The sequence below is a fragment of the Crassostrea angulata genome, chromosome 5, assembly GCF_025612915.1.
Source record: "Crassostrea angulata isolate pt1a10 chromosome 5, ASM2561291v2, whole genome shotgun sequence".
NCBI classification, from domain to species: Eukaryota; Metazoa; Mollusca; class Bivalvia; order Ostreida; family Ostreidae; genus Magallana; species Magallana angulata.
Genome location: NC_069115.1, coordinates 22,150,031 through 22,170,817, shown reverse-complemented (window position 1 = coordinate 22,170,817; position 20,787 = coordinate 22,150,031). Strand labels below are relative to the sequence as shown.

The 20,787-nt window shown below is 33.7% G+C and overlaps 1 protein-coding gene across 1 annotated transcript in view; it reads left to right on the top strand.

The window, feature by feature from the left end:
- Positions 1–1,497: 1,497 nt before the first annotated feature.
- Positions 1,498–20,787, top strand: part of LOC128185225 (uncharacterized) — a 160,679-nt gene continuing 141,389 nt past the window's right edge. Inside the window, exon 1 of the mRNA XM_052854876.1 lies at positions 1,498–1,589. Within this exon, the coding sequence (XP_052710836.1) occupies positions 1,513–1,589 (77 nt within the window). The 5' untranslated portion in view covers positions 1,498–1,512. The remainder of the gene's footprint in view (positions 1,590–20,787) is intronic.

Genomic DNA, 20,787 nt, shown 5'->3' with positions numbered 1-20,787 from the left:
GGGTCGAAGTTTAACATAGGAATATATAGAGTAAATCATTAAAAATCTTCTTCTCAGAAACTAATCAGCCAGAAAAGCTGAAACTTGTGTGGAAGCATCCTCAGGTAGTGTAAATTCAAAGTTGTGAAAATCATGACCCCCAGGGGTATGGTGGGGTCACAATGAGGGTCGAAGTTTAACATATGAATATATAGAGTAAATCTTTAAAAATCTTCTTCTCAGAAACTAATCAGCCAGGAAAGCTGAAACTTGTGTGGAAGCATTCTCAGGTAGTGTAGATTCATAGTTGTGAAAATCATTATCCCCAGGGGTAGGTTGGTACCACAATGGGGGGGGGGGTCAAAGTTTAACAAATGAATATATAGGGTAAATCTTTAAAAATCTTCTTCTCAGAAACTAATCAGCCAGATGATTCTTTATAATTGTTAAGACTTTGGCCCCAGGACAATTCTTTGGCCTCACAAGAAGTTTGATGTAGGTTTATATCCCATATATAAACTATTGTTAAGGATCTTTTTGAGAACTGCAATACTCAACATATGATATGACTATAAAATCATCCTGTTAGAAAAGGGACTAATGATTATAAACATAAGAATATCCAGAGGGAAAAATGGATTTTATTTATACAGGATCTACATGTATTATTGTACATTGTCCAGATTGTTTGTATTATGACTCCATTAAGCTGCTTTTTTCATACCTATTGTTCATCAGGTGAGCGGTGTGGCCCATATCCATAACATTTATTTTACTAGATCATACATGTAAACAAACCGAGTACAATGTTTCTTTTTAATAAGTCAATGATATATTTGTCATGTCATCAAATTCCAAATATATTTTATATCTGTTATACACCCTGTGGGTTCATTATTTGAAATAAATATCTTATTCTTTATTCTACTTGTTAATTAAAAGGAATGTATGTGTATGCATAAGTCCCTTATCAAAGTTAAGCCTTATAAACATAATAATATTTCTTGCGATGCTTACGTTTTTGCAAGGATGAATTTACCATGTATACGTCCCTGGTTTATGCTTACGTTATAACGTTAAATATTACAAGTTCTTCTTCTTCTTCTTCTTCCAATAAAGTGCAGGACTCCTTGGAGTATCATCGCACTTCGGGGTCATTCGGGATCGAAAAGGGTACACTATATTGATCACGGTGTTACCAACAATGTTTATTTAGAGAAATATGATAAATTAAGATAAGGTTTATGTGTAATATATCATTAAAATGGTATAGCATAACATACCGACATACTCTCGAATCTATCTGAACAAACTCGAACTACAGGATGTTTAAAAAATTTCGCGCATGCGCGGTAGGCCTAGTCCTAAGGTAGCAGATAGTGAGCCAACCGGATCACGCTCGCCCTTTTCCGTAACCGATAAAAAGAGTTAATTGCAGTGACGGAAATGGCCGAGTAGTTACAATTGGATTGATAGCGTAGCGGAATTAGCCGAGGATTGCCGATTGGGCGCGAAATTCGAAATGGTTGCATCATGGCCGACAGCATAAAACGTAGAAAATTAAATGATGGTTTTTATAAAATCTCCAAGCTGTCACCTCGTCTTAGGCAGTAAGTATTGAATATGTTATTTTCTTATGTGCAAAGATGTAATTGATAACCATTTTTTATATTTTATGAGCCGGTCCTATGATATGGCGGTAGGTAAATAATTTTGTTGAAAAATCTATCAATACGGAAATATTTCCAGAAGCTAATTTTTTATTTCATTAATAGGCCCATTGATTATTGATCATGTTTATGACGTATTGCTGTGCTGTGCTTTAATTTATCAATATTAATGATATACCTGTATTCACCATTCTATTAGCTATTTTGTCATACATTTTTCTTGTTTAAATGGGAATTTTTTTTCAGTAGTTTTGAACTTTGAACTGTACTGTGAACAGTGCATGTAAATATCAATTTCTGTATCCTCAGGAGACTTTCCTTTTAAAGTTCTAAAAGTTTTGGGACAATTAATTCATGACCACACAGTTACTTCTAGAATGAAATATAAAGGAGGTCAGTTATGGTAAACAAGATAATTGATTTATAATAATTTATCACAATGAGAAGGAATCATACTTATCCACGCCTCATTGCACTCTAAGTGGTGAACAGTTACCCAAACAATGGGTTTATATTTTTTGGTTTTATGTGTTTAAAAGCTGCAGTGTTAAAACTATCTTTAATTAAGGTAAAGTTTTTAATGGTCAGTGGTGCAAATACAAGTAGCAATTTAATTGCGATTTTTGTCTATTTCTTATAATGAATATTTTCTTCAAAAACTGCATACAAATAGCTTTATCAAGCTATTTTGAATAGCTTGATAAAGCTATATAGCTTTTTCAAGCTATATAGCTAAATCAAAAGATTGTACTGGATCTGTATATTATTCAATATTCATTAGTCATGCCATTGCCTTTGGCAGGACTTGTTCTGTATAATATATCATGATGCTATATCAGTGTAAGGTACATGCAGGTGCTTAGAGGAAACTTAGGAGGTTGGCACCTGAAATAATAGTAATGTCAATCATCCAAAAACCACTTGGATATAAAGATGGGGACCTAAAATGTTCTTTTATTTTATTTGTGACCCATATGTCACATGCCATTTTTTTAAATACAGGGCCCCAAACAGAAATGATAATTTTCCTGAAATTTTTGCTACAATTTAACATGGAAATTGATAATTTGAAGATTTCAAACAAATATTTATAGTTTTAACTATAATTGAATATTAATGATTTTAATACAGTATGAAGTTGAACACATGTAGTGACTATAAAAGTAAAATTTAAGTTACAGTTTAAGAATTCTTGCTTTGCTGATGGCTTCAAGGGCCAGTACATATTGAACACAACAACAGATGTTACAAAATTTTTGAGGAATCAAATTATAACGGAAATAAAAAAAATAATTATGTCATCTTTCCAAAACTTTGCATACAAACAGACATGTATACATTTAATGTCTCATTTAAAAGTAAAACAAGCTAAATATGCCAAAATATATTGATAGAAATATCAAAATATTGTTTACTTTAAATATGTTTTTAGAACATCATGAATATCTCGTAAATTAATACACAAACTATCTAGATGTTTGGTCTGTGCTGAAAATTAGGAAGCTAATTAAAAGTAACAGTACTCTAAAACTTATGAGTTATGAAAATTGTTCATTTCCTTCTTGAAAACCTTCTACCACAAAATATAGTCCTTTAATTACTAAACTCTGTAAACATGTAATTTTTATGCCCCCTTTGCTGCTGTCTGTCGGTCGATCTGTCGGAAGGTTGGTCCACCAACAGTTTCCGTTCATTTTCTTCGCAGAGGTTGAACATATTGCAATGAAATTTGGTATATAGGTTTATCATGATAATATATAGGTCAAGTTCAATATTGGGTACGATCACGCAATTTTCGACAGAGTTATGGCCCTTGGACGTAGAAAAATTCCAGTTATTTGCAGTTTCTGCTCATGTTCTTTGCAGAGGATGAACATTTTGGAATGAAATTTGGTATACAGGTTTATCATGATAATAGAGAGGTTAAGCAGACCAACATGTACGTGTAGGTTACAAGTTAGAACTACGCATACCAGCTCAATTACTTTTCTTGTTTAGCAGTTGTAACGTGTACTTGTACGTGTAAATGTTTTAATGTAATCATGGATATCCTCTCCTACTAAGCTGAGAATGTTAGTTATAAACGAAAAGTAGGGATTTTGCATGTGTTAATTTTATTAAACATCATTCATTATATATGCACATTTTTATTTATCGCAAATTAATAAGATAATGGAGCCATTGCATGTTTTGGAGGAAGAGATACGTGAAATAAAACTCCAATAACATATTAAACGCTAATGAAAATTTATGTTGGTAGATATCAGTATTCACATTGAATATTCAGGCTTAAGAAAAGTTAACATATTTATTAAAATTAATAGACAACAGGGAAACAGAGGCTACAAGTTCAACCTAATTACGGGTACTTTGCAATTTACACGTATGTTCATTCGGGTACATATGTGTAGAAATTCGTTCTACACGCACACATTGGTTTGCTAAACCTCTCTAATATCTAGGTCAAGTTCTATATTGGTACGATCGAGCAATTTTCGACAGAGTTACAGCCCTTGGATGGAGAAAAATTCCAGTTATTTGCAGTTTCCGTTCATTTTCTTCGCAGAGGATGAAAATATTGAAATGAAATTTGGTATACAGGTTTATCAAGATAATATCTAGGTCAAATACGATATTGGGTATGATCGACAAATTTTTGACAGAATTATGGCCCTTGGATGTAGAAAAATTCCAGTTATTTGCAGTTTCCACTCATTTTCTTCGCAGAGGATGAACATATAGAAATGAAATTTGGTATACAGGTTAACAAGATAATATCTAGGTCAAATACGATATTGGGTATGATCGACAAATTTTTGACAGAATTATGGCCCTTGGATGTAGAAAAATTCCAGTTATTTGCAGTTTCCACTCATTTTCTTCGCAGAGGATGAACATATTGGAATGAAATTTGGTATACAGGTTTATCATGATAATATATATCTCAAAATCGATATTGGGTTGCAATCGAGCAATTTTCGACAGAGTTATACCCCTTGGACTTAGAAAAATTCCAGTTATTTGCAGTTTATGTTCCATTTCTTTGTGGATGTTTCCTAGGGATGGGGGCATAAGTGTTTCACAAACATCTCTTTTTTTTTAACATTTTTATTCAATAAAGTTTAATTGGCATTGTAAAATATAGATGTACTACTAGAATTAATATGTGATGCAGAATTTTCAGACTAGAGGTGACCCAAAATGGCTACCCAAAACCTTAAATTAGGAGCGAAACCTTTTTAAGTTAAAGCCTCCCTTAAAGCATTTTAGAGATTATGCTTAAAAAAACCAAAACATTGCATAGAAATAGAAAATATCTGGATTGTGAAAGTGGAACTTATTGGTCACACGGACAGGATATATATCTTAATTATGTTATCAGACATTTAGATTTCTTTCGGTTTTGCCGTTAGGACCGATAGTATTAAAAAACTCTGGAAGATTGTCAGTGATCATGATGGGTAATGTCTGCAGCCACAGTCCGGAATCTGCATATTGACTTCCCGATTCTCTTATTGAGATTGGAGAGAAAATATATTGGCAGTGGTTTGCGATGGGACTATGAAATTCAGAGAGCTATCTTTGAAAAGTTACAACTTACAACTTTAAGTATTATGGTATATAGGTGTGCAGTCCGTCATACATTGGTCGTACACCGCTAGATCTGTACGCTTATCTCCTCACCTACAGCCATAAACATAATGGTGCCAGCTAATTGTACACCCGCATATTATTATTGTTCTGGAAACTATTTATTATGTACAGGTAACTCTCGATGGTTCGAACTTCGATCGTTCGAAGTTCTTGATCGCTCGAAGTGAGTCTAGGGTCCCGATTTTTTCCCTATATAACTAAGCAAATTTACTCTTGATTTCTCGAACTCTTGATCTCTCGAAACCCCTGATTCCTCAAAATCAAACTGCAGTCCCGTTGTTCGTAATCTATAGTTTTTTACTCTCGATACCTCGAAGTCGCTGTGTATCTGGAAGCGCTATACCTAATTAACATCTACTTGGTCATTTAAATGGCTCCAGGCGTTAGACGCGGGACCCGTGTCACAGGTTGTTTATTCAGGCGACATCTGTCCTGCAAGGTGGTAATTGTTTGATGATTGACCTTACCGATACCTGAACCATTAACACCAACTGTTTTACGATAATTAGGAGACGCAATGAAAATGAGAAATTAATTGAGACGAAACGATTATATTGAGCAATGGTCAAATTTTAGAATTATGAAACTGTAAAAATTATGCTTATCAGCATCATTGTCATTATAATGATTATTGCCGAACAAGTTTTTACAGCTGGCGAAGGACCCGAAAAGTGGGAAAATGGGTGATACTCATTTATCACATTTACGACATGTCGATCATCTCGCATGCAGTCCAGTAGTACTGAGCAATCTGGTCTTAATTTATGGCATGAAAAAATTAATTACTATGAATTTATTCGATAGTTGTTTGTATTTTGTTTTATCAACATCCAGTTCTGTATATTTTACTGAGAAGAAAACATTGTTTAAGCATGTGCGTACTGTTAGCACTAAATAAATGGCTTAATCATAACATCCGGTAGGAATCATTAAAAAACCCGTCGGTCAACACAGATAATTCCGAACTCTTGAAAACTCGAACTCTTGAAAGCTCGAAGTTTTTCATTGGTTCCAGGAACTTCGAGCTTTCGAGAGTTACTTGTATTTAAATGATAGATCGTGTATTCACTTTTGACCTAAAATTAGTATTCATCATCCTTATAAGGGGTTCAAATTTTGATGAAGGTTTATTATATATATAAACAGTCTGATCATCTTCTCAAGAACTGCTCAATATGTGCTATGACTGTGAAATCATCCTTTTACAAAGGCTCAATGATAAACATAAGAATATGCAGGGAAATTTTTTTTTGTAAAGGATATATTATACGACATTGTTTAGATGTTTCGCATATGACTACATAAAGCTGATTTTATTACATGAATGTCTGTTGTTGCTCAGGTGGGCGATGTGGCCCATTGGCATTTTGTTTAACTATGGGAGGCACTGTAGCTCCCAGGTCGTCAATTTGAATTTTTTCAGACCGAGAGCCACAGACTTGCAGCTGAAGTAGACCAAGCTTTCATCAAATTTGAGTTTGACAAGTACTGCCCAAAGTCCAAGCTCTTGTTTAAAACCGCTCTAAAGTCCCTGCTTCCTGTGCAAACTTCAAATTGGCCAGACAATTAATACTTCTTACAACACTTTACAATAATAGTTCTCTTTGATGTTTTTCAAGTGAGCTTTTCTGATCACATTTTGTCTGTATATTGTCTGTCTGTCCGTAAACTTTTCACATTTTCAACATCTTCTCAAGAACTACTGGGCCAATTTCAACCAAACTTAGCACAAATCATCCTTAGGCAAAGGGGATTCAAAGTTCTTAAAATTAAGGGTCACACCCTTTCTCAAGGGGAGATAATTAGAAATTAATGAAAAATTTTGAGAAATTTTCAAAAATCTTCTCAAGAACCATTTAGCCAGGAAAGCTGAAACTTGTGGGGTAGCATCCTCAGGTAGTGTAGATTCAAAGTTGTGACAATCATGACCCCCGGGGTTAGGGTGGGGCCACAATGGGGGGGGGGTCGAAGTTTTACATAGGAATATATAGAGTAAATCTTGAAAAATCTTCTTCTCAAAAACTAATCAGCCAGGAAAGCTGAAACTTGTGTGGAAGCATTCTCAGGTAGTGTAGATTCAAAGTTGTGAAAATCATGACCCCCGGGGGTAGGGTGGGGCAGAATTGGGGGGGGGGGTGTTAAAGTTTTATACAGGAATATATAGAGTTAATCTTTAAAAATCTTCTTCTTAGAAACTAATCAGCAAGGAAAGCTGAAACTTGTGTGGAAGTATCTTCAGGTAGTGTAGATTCAAAGTTGTGAAAATCATGATCCCTGGGAGTAGGGTGGGACCACATTCGGGGGGTGGGTGTGTTAAAGTTTTACACAGGAAAATATAGAGTAAATCTTTAAAAATCTTCTCAGAAACTAATCCACCAGATGATTCTTTATAATTGTTAAGACTTTGTCCCCAGGACAATTCTTTGGCCTCACAAGCAGGTTCAGAGTTTGATGTAGCCTTATATCCCATATATAAACAATTGTTAAGGATCTTTTTGAGAACTGTAATACTCATCATGTGACATGACTATAAGATCATAATGTTAGAAAAGGGACTAATAATTAAAAAACATAAGAATATCCAGGGGAAAATGGATTTTATTTATACAAGATCTACATGTATTATTTTACAATGTCCAGATAGTTTGTATTATGACTCCATTAAGCTGATTTTATCATACCTATTGTTCCTCAGGTGAGCAATATGGCCCATGGGCCTCTTGTTTAAAGGTTTTTTTATCCATAAAATTCATGAAAATAAATTGGAATTGGGCCACCAGCCTTGCCACTGTACATTGTCAACATGCCATACTGGCATTGTTTATTACATAAACAAGTTTCACTAAAAACTTTTGTGGCACTTTTTATGTACTCTGAATTCCTAAGATTGCCCATTATATCAAGTCATAAAGAAATTATGTGGTCTGTAGAGTTCTGCTTGCTTGCCAGTACTTTTAATTTCTCCAGATAGAAGATTTAAGCATTTGAAACCACTTACAGGACATGGAAATGCATCTACATTATGTTTGCATTGTTTGGAATGATGTGTTCAATTGCAAATTACCAGTAGTTTCGTTTCTGCTAACTTTCTATTTAAGTCTTTGCATATTGCAAGGGACATATGCCCTGTATTTAAATCTCAGCTGCATTGCTAAAAGCATTTTAATTTTGATAGAACAACCATTATTAATATTTCTCCCAACTGGTTGTACATTTTGTGCTCTTTAACAGTTGCATCAAAGAGTGCTTAAATGTCTTCTCCAATATTGCAGAAAAAGAATAACATCAATTGTATTTAATTATCAAACATATAAAGACAGTCTAAATCAAAGTACTGAAGAACTGACAGAAGTTGATTTTGTTGATGTTTATTTATTTTAAATTCATATATGTTATTTTGTTAGTCGAATTCCTCATTTTACCCAAAATTTTAACAAAATCCTACGATACGTTGATTCAGACGATAGGTCGTTTTTATCAATTCAAAATGGCGTATAAACTGCAGTAACATTATCAGTGTATGATGCCACGATGTACCAGATAATGCTTTATTATTATTTAATGATTAACATTTAAACAATTACACTTTATACTTATGCATCGTATTGTCAAATACCAGCAACATCTAGTTGCTTGCATTGTAAACAATTCCCGATATTGCGTGTTATGCAAATCTAAACTTACTTTGAAAGAAATTTTATTCCCATGTATTGAAATAATTATCCACTCTGACCATCACCAGTGTATTCGCCATTACGTAACCAGCCACCTGTTGGCTCGGCGCGTGGTCAATGTTTGTTTAACAATTTCCAGTGTCAGAGGCATGCACCTCTCTCGTGCTGGACTTAAAAGCACAGGGGCCAAGCCCATTTTAACATTAATTTCAATGTAACCATAAATAAAGAAAGGGGTTGAACTCTGACCCAGATAAAAAACTACCAGCTCGCTTCAAAAGCCTAATAAATCAATTAATTTTTAAAACACTCGCAATATGCATGTATTTTTCAGAAAAGTAATGTCTGAGATACACTCATGTCAAATTTCAAATAGATGAGTCCTAAAATAGCGGAGATATACGTCATTATTCTCTGGAAGTCGTCAGTTTATTTTTACTCGGACATTTACCGGTCCAGGGCTCACGATGGGATTTTGCCTATGACAACAGCAGTGTTGCAACAAGTCGAGAAACATTCGCACTAATCTTTAAATCTCACATCAAACGTATGCTACTTACATCCTTAAATTCTGATAAAATTCCTCAAATGCTCTCCAAACTGAACTTTTGATAGCTAATGTTAAACTCAGTTTCATTGGTTAATATTCCTGATAGTCCAATCAGAATCAGTCTTCCTCGAAGACGTCAAAATGGTTGGCCCCTTCAGAAGTCAATGTGGTTGCAGGATAAAAGTTCAAGAGAGAAAAGAGAAAAAAAATACCGACTAATCGTTGGAAAAATACGGAACACACATTTTTATAATATTCATCTGAATTTTTGGACATTTTCGACAAGAATGTCGAGAAACCCCCAAATGAATCATGTTAAATAATATTTAAAGATAAAATTAATTCAATCAAACTATGTATCAGTATTAGAAATATTTCTATTGTATGGATTCAAATTGTATGGATCCAAGCAATATTGAACTCTAGTCTTGTAACCAAACGCTCAGCTGACACCATAGAACTCCGACAAGGATTTACGGAGACAGCCGAGCTTCCAGTTGAACGAGACTATATTGAACTCTGGCATAGGAATACATACGACTACAAAAAATATTAAAATTGGTCGTACCAAATCTGACTATTTTCAAGGTATTTATAAATAAATTTCCTTGAAAAACTATGCTTTAGCATACATTACATCGAATTTATCAATTATTTTCAAGAACTAAGTCTTTTCAGCAGCAATGATTTGTGCTGAGGTCCAAACTCTGTTTCACTTTCGGTTTGTCTGAGTAACTGCATAGGAGAGTTGATTAAAATCAACTCCCAAAAATACCTTTATACACTATTACAGATTTTTCTAAACCCACCCTACCACGTGTGTCGAGGTCTTTAGTGCAGTCAGCATGTTCAGTATAAAAAGTAAATAAATAATCTCTCATGGTTTGTGATGGTGTATGATTTTTAGCTCACCTGAGCTGAAAGCTCAAGTGAGCTATTCTGATCACTTTTTGTCCGTCGTCCGTCCGTCCGTCTGTCTGTCCGTCTGTAAACTTTTTACATTTTGAACTTCTTCTCTAAAACCGCTTATCCAATTTCAACCAAATTTGGCACAAAGCATCCTTATGGGAGGGTGAATATAAATTGCAGAAATAAAAGTCCGATCTGTATTCAAAGCGGAGAAAACCTTGAAACTGTAGAAAAAGGGGGGTGCATTTTTAAAAATCTTCTTCTCAAGAACTACTGATTCCACATTCAACGTAGTTTAGCATAAATTATCCTTATGGGAAGGAAAATATAAATTGCAAAAATTAAGGTCTAATTCTGTTTCAAATCTGAGTTATTACGAAAATAATAATAAAGGAAAGGCGTGTTTCAATCAGTTTAATAGTCTCGGTTTCGGTGAGGACTAATCGCCGGAATGGCGACGGAATAGACGTAGTGACATGTATAAAAAGGTCGATAACTTGTGTTAGGTATAAGCGATCACCATTCGGTTTTCAGTTTTTTAATCTGTGGATATAGGGCTATCGATATATGTAAAATATTTGATAGGTACATGTTTGATACATAAAACCTTGACCGGAATGAGCTATGATCGCAAAAATTAGCTGCCGGAATGACGAAGTCAACTTCATAAAACACCTAATATCTCAAAAAGTTTTTAATATTTTTTCATTCGGAAACGATTTTTTAATCACAACGACCAGGCCTATAAAATGTGAAAAAATTAAATCGATATCTCTAGATTTAGTATGCAAAACCTTGACCGGAATGGAAATTTTTCGTTAAAAAAGAATGCTGAAATCGTGCAGTCATCTCTAAATAATCACCTGTATCATAAAAACCATTGATTATATTTCCATTCGGTCAAGATTTTTTTCATCCTTGGGTATACACCTTTCAGACAATATATAGTTTTATATATCAAACTGGATTTAAATGCTCAAAACCTTGACCGGAATGAAAATTTTTCACTCAAAATTTACAAATTTTATTAGATGCACTCAGGTATCGCTCAGGTAAAGAAGCCGTACTACAGGAAGGTGTGAACAACACAAGTAATAAAAACATAGGGAGTTTATTAAAACAACAAATTTCAATAGAACAACAAATTTAATCATGACAATGGTCAATACATAGCCAATCTGTGCAATCATTATTTACATCTGCACATTTTGAATGTTTCCAAACATTACAAAGCTTTTTCCCTAATTTAAAATCACAGCCTACCATTTCATCCACCCAATCTGGAAATCCACAAGAACAACAGCAATGAATTGTTAAAATCTTGTGTTTTAAAACTGTAATGTCAGGAGTTTGTGATGAATTTTGCGGAAATTGCGTAAATAAACCATTTTCTAAACATTTTACAAGATGGCTCCTAATACTTTCTGATTAAAAAGAGTTTTAGTTTGAAATGAATTATCGGGATTAAAACAAAATTCTACAAGGTTAGCAATTGCAAATAATCCACAATCAAAGCCATTTTCTTGTTGTTGAGAATCTAAAATCTTAATAGGAATAGAAGTCTTATTACGCCCATAAATAAGAGAGAGTTGAATTTCAAGAGATGGAGTGTTTACTGTTTGGTTCTTGCTCTTGCTAAGACTATCTAAAATACAAATTTCGTTATTGTTATTTTGAAAAGATGTTACCCAATGACTTCTACCCGTATGATGTATCTGAACTGAAGGTGGTTGAGTATGTTCAAATTTTTTATCGCATTTCCATGATTTAGTTTGTTCGTCAAATAGTGGTGCAAGATTTGTGCAAGATTTGTTAACTGTAACCCATGTATTTGCTCAAACTGCTTTTTGTTTATATCTAATGAATAATTCACAATATCGGAACACAGCCACCCTGTTGGATCTAAAATATTTTTCTTGTGCGAAACATTAAGCCCAGAAACCCATTTTTCGTCTTAAATAACCTTATCGGAACACTCTTCACATTCTAATTTGATTTTTTTTAACGGGAATGTCGTCGCAAACACCATCTTGTTCTAACGCGGCGGCGTCGGAATCCGGAGCTGGTATAACTTCCTTGTCGCAATCATTCGGTCGCGGTTTTTTCCTACCGGATTTTTTATCGTTACCGTTACGTTTCAAACTACTCTTAGACAATAAAACTAAATTATAAATTTCGTCTTTTGTCAACTGCTTTGCACTTTTAACACTAGTTTAAATGTTTTTCACTTGTTTGACGTCGCGAGCGTTCATCACCCCGATGTATTCACCACTTTGAACTCTTTTAGCGGCATTTAATTTATCGAATATCTGTGATGGCGACATACCGATTTCGGAATCCTTTTTAATTATCCTTCAATTTTATATATCACAGCTTCCATGGACAAGCTTCTATGTATTTAGCTCTTGTACATTTTTACTCCCTTTGATGTAAACAATTAAAATCATCATCCGATCCTAATTATCACGGCTTACACGGACAAGCAGTTTTTACATATAATTATATATATAGTTTCGATACATTCTAAATCACTTTAATAATGTAAACAATTAAATCATCATCACGGCTTACATGGACAAGCAGCTTTTAATTCAATTTTAGCTTTGGTACTGTTCTACTTACTGTGATAAAAGCATCGTTGAAATTTATTTTTAATATATAATATAATAACTTTTTTAATAAAAGAATAAAAAACCAATAACAATTTCTTTATCTTAATTTCGCGTATAAATTGTTTCTTTTTAAAATGATGTTTAAAAAAGCAGATGTAAGATTATCTACAAATACGAGTTCATGTAGTACATATATGTTTTTATTACATGTGTTGTTCACACCTTCCTGTAGTACGGCTTCTTTACTTGAGCGATACCTGAGTGCATCTAATAAAATTTGTAAATTTTGAGTGAAAATTTTCATTCCGGTCAAGGTTTTGAGCATTTAAATCTAGTTTGATATATAAAACTATATATTATCTGAAAGGTGTATACCCAAAGATGAAAAAAATCTTGACCGAATGGAAATATAATCAATGGTTTTTATGATACAGGTGATTATTTAGAGATGACTGCACGATTACAGCATTCTTTTTTAACGAAAAATTTCCATTCCGGTCAAGGTTTTGCATACTAAATCAAAAGATATCGATTTAATTTTTTTACATTTTATAGGCCTGGTCGTTGTGATTAAAAAAATCGTTTCCGAATGAAAAAATATTAAAAATTTTTCGAGATATTAGATGTTTTATAAAGTCGACTTCTTCATTCCGGCAGCTGATTTTCGCGACCATAGCTTATTCCGGTCAAGGTTTTATGTATCAAACATATACCTATCAAATAAGTTTTTACATATTTCGATAGCCCTCTATCCACAGATCAAATAACTGAAAACCGAATGGTGATTGCTTATACCTAACACAAGTTATCGACCTTTTTATACATGTCACTACGTCTATTCCGTCGCCATTCCGGCGAATAGACCTGCCCCTCGGTTTCGGCATCCGGTAAAATGGGTAGACAAGACTTGGCCTGGGCAAAACAAAAGATAAGCAGTTATTAATCTGCCAATCTCATTAAAATTTCAGGATATTTGATGGACCAGTATATTTGTATTTGCTGTAAATATTGCTGCAAAATAATGCGTATTTGGAATTGACGATTGCCAATCTGCCCCGGCTTTTATACCTTTATGCCCCGGTTTTGCTTACCCATTTTACCAAGACTCGTATTCCATACTTCTAAAACGAGGTTCTTTGTTTAAAGCAGCCATGACATTATACGAAAAAGGGTCGATCTTGCTTGTTGTGCAACAGTTCGCGTATGAAGGGAAATTTTTGAAACATGAAAAATATATTGGTGCCGATTTTGTGAAGTAAATTGAGGCTAAATATTTCAATGCGTTGACAGTTTTCACACATGACGTTGATGTTAGCTTGTTCTGATTTTCGTTTCGTTTTCATTATTTATGCTTTGTAACCTGGAAACTTTCGTCTGTATTTCGTGATTTTTACGTATCAAATCAAACCAAACAGAGACTTCGGTAAATCAAACAGTTACGTTAACTGTTTACCTGCGCAAATTAAGCAAAATCTGATGTAGGAGTACTGAAATACAATTCATTCTATCGGTAATTCGGCATTATTTTTTGCATATTGGTAGATTAATGCAATAGGTTTTTGTTGAGATGCTCGGCATTTTCTCTAGTTTATTCAGTTTAAATAGAGTTTGATATCGCTTACGGAAATATGTAGGTATATACATGTATATATATGATTCATTTCGAAAAAATAAATTGTGTTCTTTATTTGTTATACATGTAGTGCATGTTTCTTGTGTTTAATTGTTAACAATTTCTATTTACTAACCATTTTTGAGTGTTTGCTTCGAATTATAAGCAAGATACAGAGATTTGCTAACAATTCTATGTTTGTACACAGATCTTAAAAGCTAAAGATTAAATCAAAGTACTGATAGTACTGAAAAGCGCTAACCCAGCTTCTGTATGTATATAACAGATATATGTATATAGCATTTCAGCTTCTGTATATACGCACTATATTTCCTCATCACTGCATGACAGTCCCTGCAATGATGTATGTAAGCCCCGTACATTAATTTCACAATAACCCGTAAATTAGATTCACAATAGCCCGTGCAGTTATGTGCATAAACCCCTGAAACTGGTTCCCTAACCAGTTTAAATGATGTATACTTTTGCTTAGAGGGGGAGGTTATTCGATGCACCGGAAGTTGAAGTCTAACGACAATAAAGGGCTATGCTATGCTTAGCGCTTTAAAAAGTAAAAAAATTGTCAATATTTATTACGAAAATTTTCAAAATCTCTTCTTCCAGAAACCAACTTATTGAATTGTAAACTTAACCTTTTTAGCTCACCTGAGAATGGGGCCACAATGGGGGGTCGAAGTTTAACAAATGAATATATACAGTAAATCTTTAGAAATCCTCTTCTCAGAAACTAATCGGCCAGGAAAGCTGAAACTTGTGTGGAAGCATCCTCAGGTAGTGTAGATTCAAAGGTGTGAAAATCATGACCCCTGGGAATAGGGTGGGGCCACAATGGACGGTCGAAGTTTAACATATGAATATAAAAAGTAAATCTTTAAAAATCTTCTTCTCAGAAACTAATTGGCCAGGAAAGCTGACACTTGTGTGGATGCATCCTTATGTAGTGAAGATTCAAATTTGTGAAAATCATGACCCCCGGGGGTAGGTTTGGGCCACAATGGGAGATCGACGTTTTACATAGGAATATACACAGTTAATCTTTAAAAATCTTCTTCTCAGAAACTAATCAGCCAGGAAAGCTGACACTTGTGTGGATGCATCCTCAGGTAGTGTAAATTCAAAGTTGTAAAAATCATGACCCCCGGGGGTAGGGTTGGGCCACAATGGGGGATCGAAGTTTAACATAGGAATATATACAGTAAATCTTTAAAAATCTTCTTCTCAGTAACTAATTCGAAGGCAAAGCTGGAACTTGTGTGGAAGCATCCTCAGGTAGTGAAGATTCAAAGTTGTGAAAATCATGACCCCTGGGGGTAGGTTGGGGCCACAATGGGGGATTGAAGTTAAACATATGATTATATACAGTAAATCTTTAAAAATCTTCTTCTCAGAAACTAATTAGCCAGGAAAGCTAAAACTTGTGTGGAAGCATCCTCAGTTTGTGTAGATTCAAATTTGTGAAAAGCATGACCCCTGGGTGTAGGTTTGGGCCACAATGGGAGGTCGATGTTTTACATAGGAATAAACAGAGTCATCTTTAAAAATCTTCTTCTCAGAAACTAATCAGCCAGGAAAGCTGGAACTTGTGTGAAAGCATCCTCAGGTAGTGTAGATTCAAAGTTGTGAAAATAATGATCCCCAGGGGTAGGGTGGGGCCACAATGGGGGGGGGGGGGGGGGTCAAAGTTTAACAGAGGAATTTATAGGGTAAATCTTTAAAAATCTTCTCAGAAACTAATCAGCCAGATGATTCTTTATAATTGTTAAGACTTTGGCCCCAGGACAATTCTTTGGCCTCACGAGAAGGTTGAGAGTTTACTGTACGTTTATATCCCATATATAAACTATTGTTTAGGGATCTTTTTGAGAACTGCAATACTCAACACATGATATGACTATAAAATCATCCTGTTAGAAAAGGGACTAATGATTATAAACATAAGAATATCCAGGGGAAAATGGATTTTATTTATACAGGATTTACATGAATTATTGTATATTGTCCAGATAGTTTGTATTATGACTCCATTGAGCTGATTTTATCATACCTATTGTTCCTCAGGTGAGCGATGTGGCCCATGGGCCTCTTGTTATTCAATACATGTGATTTTTATCCCCGAGCCTTTAAGCGAGCTATGGGATTGATAAAACACGAGTTGGATAAAAATCATATAAAATCGCAAATCATGAGGCCATCATTAAAAATACCTATGTTTCCCCTAACCTGACCCTAAATTTTGAAGTTGGGTAGGTAGGTAGGTAAATAATTTTTTTTTCTGTCAGGGCACAATATAAAATACATTATAAATTAGAAATAAATCAATTCTTTAATTTATTTCAAAACTAAAAAAATATGACCAGTTGTAAAACAAATTTTTATACTTGTGCTGATGGAATGTAAATAGAAATTTAATATCGAATTCAGAATTTGATATTGTTCATCTTAAATTTTAACATATGTTTGATTCAATGACTAGATGTGCATGAATACATTCATAATAACATTTGTATATTGATGTACATGTAAACCTATATTTAAATATCATTTTAATGATCATAATGTACCTAATTTTTCAAAAATTGGTATATAAAATGTCTAAAAGTATATTAAAACAATAATATTTGATAAACTTAAGGTAATGTTATAAATGTTCATATTTTTGAAGTCATATTTAATGATTCTACAACAGTAAGGTTACACAAAATCACTACACTTGCAGGAAATGTTCTTCTTTGACATAGAAATTTTAACCCAAATTAGATACTAAAGATTTTTGTAAATTTACCTACATGTAATTTCATTTAAATTATAGTCATAACCAAAACCAACTCTTTTGTATCTGTTGATTTGAAATTTGACAAAATTAAGAGAACTGTTTAATTTTTTCAAAACGTAAAGAGTCTTTTGTCATACAGGTACCAACCTAATTTTTGGGAGATTTATTTCTCCATAACAGAATAGTAGGGAGAAGTTTGACATCCGTCAGTTAAATTAGGGAGACTGTCAATTATTTGATACATCATAAGCTACAGGAATGATGATATACTGAGATCCAACCTTGATTAAAATTGGATTAAACTTTAAGCAAGTTAATAAAAAATAAAACAACTTCTAAAAGTTTTAAAAATTTATCCAATCTAATAAATTCAATTTATTTCATGTATTCATACATTTTATTGATGAAATGTTTTGTAATTGGGTTAGCTAAATGACAAATAAAATCAATCTCTGTATTTGTGTGTATTTATTTAATTCAGTAGACGTATCCACAGCCTCAGTTAACCACTGTTGTGATTAATCGGTTGTCTTATCTTTTAAATACGGGTGAGGCAACATGTAGTCTAACCATATACTTAAAGTTACTCTGCATTGCAAAATAAAATTACAATGATGTGTATAACTTTTAGTGTTGATATTAAATTTAGTTGGTAACTTGTAAATGATAGCCATTTTAATGTCTCTGGGGTTAATTTACACGATTGTGAACTCAGAACACATTCTCTTTCGGAGGAAATTCCGGCAAAGTTACTGATCGTTAAGCGAGTATTTTGCCCATGTTAATGATCGAGGCTTTCAAAATGATTGCAAAACGAAGAAGATGTGGGTCTTCTAAAAACGATTTTGGGTAAAATAAATAAAAAAAAATGTATTTTCAATGTGGTGAAAAAAAGAATTCAGTCGGTGGGATTTAATTGGGTCGGTCGCATTAGGGGAAACATAAATATTTTTTAATTTTGGCCTGAGAGATTCTTTTTATAACATGTTTTACCATGTCTTTTGTTAAACCTGAAACTTTTCTATAGAAACTATAACTGTGAGCCGCACAACACATTTACTACAAAAACATCAACAACTTTATACACGGAAAAATAGTTCCTTTAAAGGGGCATGGTCACCATTTTGGTCAAAAATTATTTTTCAGATTTTAATGTTTACAATGCTTCAGTGAGGCATTATTAATAAGCAACCAATTTGAGTGTCATTTGTTGGGTTTTAAGCGAGTTACAGCGCTTAGAATTCTTTGCCATGTAAACAAAGCTTTTGTTTAGATTTTGAATGTTGAAGTGAAAATTTCAATTCTAGACCTAAAATGAATGTGTTAAACATTAAAATGAATAAGAAGATAGAAAAATTAGCTTGAAAAAGGTTTTTTATTGGTATATTGAACCTAATGTAAACAAAAACAGGGCACGAGCCTTGTTTACATGACAGAGATTTGTGAGCTCTGTATCTTGCTTAAAACTTAAAGACTGACTCTCAAATTTCATTTGATCATTAGAATTGCTTCTCTAAAGCATTGCAAAAAATAAAAACAGAAAAATAGAATTTGACCAAAATTGTGACCATGCCCCTTTAAGATTAACAAACATTTCATTTTCGAGCATATTTTTATAAATTCATCGAAAAAAAAAAATGAAACGGCATGAAATGATTCACAATTTACAACTGTACACTTATCAAATGAATTGTTTTGTTACTTTTTCATTCTACACCCAACCCCCTGAAGCTGGGTTATGTTTAAGTATGATCTCACGTGGCGCAAGAACATTGTGGAATATTAAAAATTTATCCCATGAGTGATATCTGACATACATTGAGATAAAGATCTGATAAAGAAAAGTTAAGCGCCTTCGATATAATTGGACATCTGACAGGGCAGATGTACTTTTTTATATTAAATATTGAATTTTGATTTGTTCAAATACAAGCCGGAAGGGCTTTATAAATTATGGGATTTGATCAAGTGACCAACCCATGTTTAAAAGGCTTGTCTCTATTTAAACAAGGCGTACTCTACTTAATTGTTCAGATATCTTGTATTTGTCAATGACTAGATTATGCTGAACAGATATCTGAATTTTGACTGTATTACAGAGCGCAGCGAAGTGAGGCCTAATGGTAACATGTTTATATAAGAAAATCATCGAAAAATAGAAATGACATACTTTTCTTCGGCTATTTCCGATGACACAATTTTTATATTTTACCTATGAAACATGATGCCATTGTGTAGACCAAGCACGCGACGTTAAGTTTAACTTTGGCTTATGATTTGAGTAGGCAGGGGAATCCTACTATATCTAGTATATATCTGATTTTCAAACCATAAAAATCTCCGCTCGTCCCATTATTGTGACACTGTTTACATACAGGTGACACTCGATGGTTCTAACTTAGATCTCTCGAAGTGAATTCACGGTCTCAATTTTTTTTTCTGTATAACTAAGCAAATTTACTCGTGATCTCGAAGTAAAACCTGGGTCCCGTTATACATATTTCATTGTTTTTCACTCATGATAACTCAAAGAGGTTGCTGTGTACACACACGGCCAATCAAGCGTATAATTATAGCTCAGCGTGGACCTTACCTGGATGGTTGAGTGAACGCCTGGGGCTAGCTTGGTAGTGTTAATTGGTAGTTAAACTACCCCTTGCTTCCTGCAAAGGGCAGATAGGTAATTAATAACTGATCTATTAATTTCAACAACTTGTGAAAGTTACGGTAAACCGCTCCTTATTTAAAATTCTATGATTAAGAAAACATAATATACTTAAAAGTGTTTTTAACGTGAAAAGTACACTTAATAACCACACAACTTAGTTCTTTATTGTTTAAATTGAAGTAATGTAGCAGAAATACAAATGAAATCCTTCCATGTTATAAATTAAATCTTCCAGATACTGTAATTTTAGAACCAAAATGACCGGAACAAAAAATTCCGGATTTTTTTTTAAAAACTTTCGCTCTCTCGAACTCTTGATCTCTCGAAGTTTAATCATGGTCCCACGAAGTTCGAGTTATCGAGATTCCCCGTATTATTGCTCAGGTGAGTGATGTGGCCTCTGGGCCTCTAAATGTTGGCACCATATCATGATATATATACCTGTAGTTCAAATGTTTTTGATGTCGAAATATTACAATGTTGGTCCCTTACTGATGATGCCTTGTCACAGTTAGCTCCCTTATCTTTTATTACATGAGTAAAACCCCTTTGTTGAATTGCTTTTTGTATTTAATACACACCCTGCCATTTTTATGATTGTCAAGTAATGTACATGTAGGGGCATGGGGTATATGAACTTGTTTACTCTTTTTTAGCTCACCTGA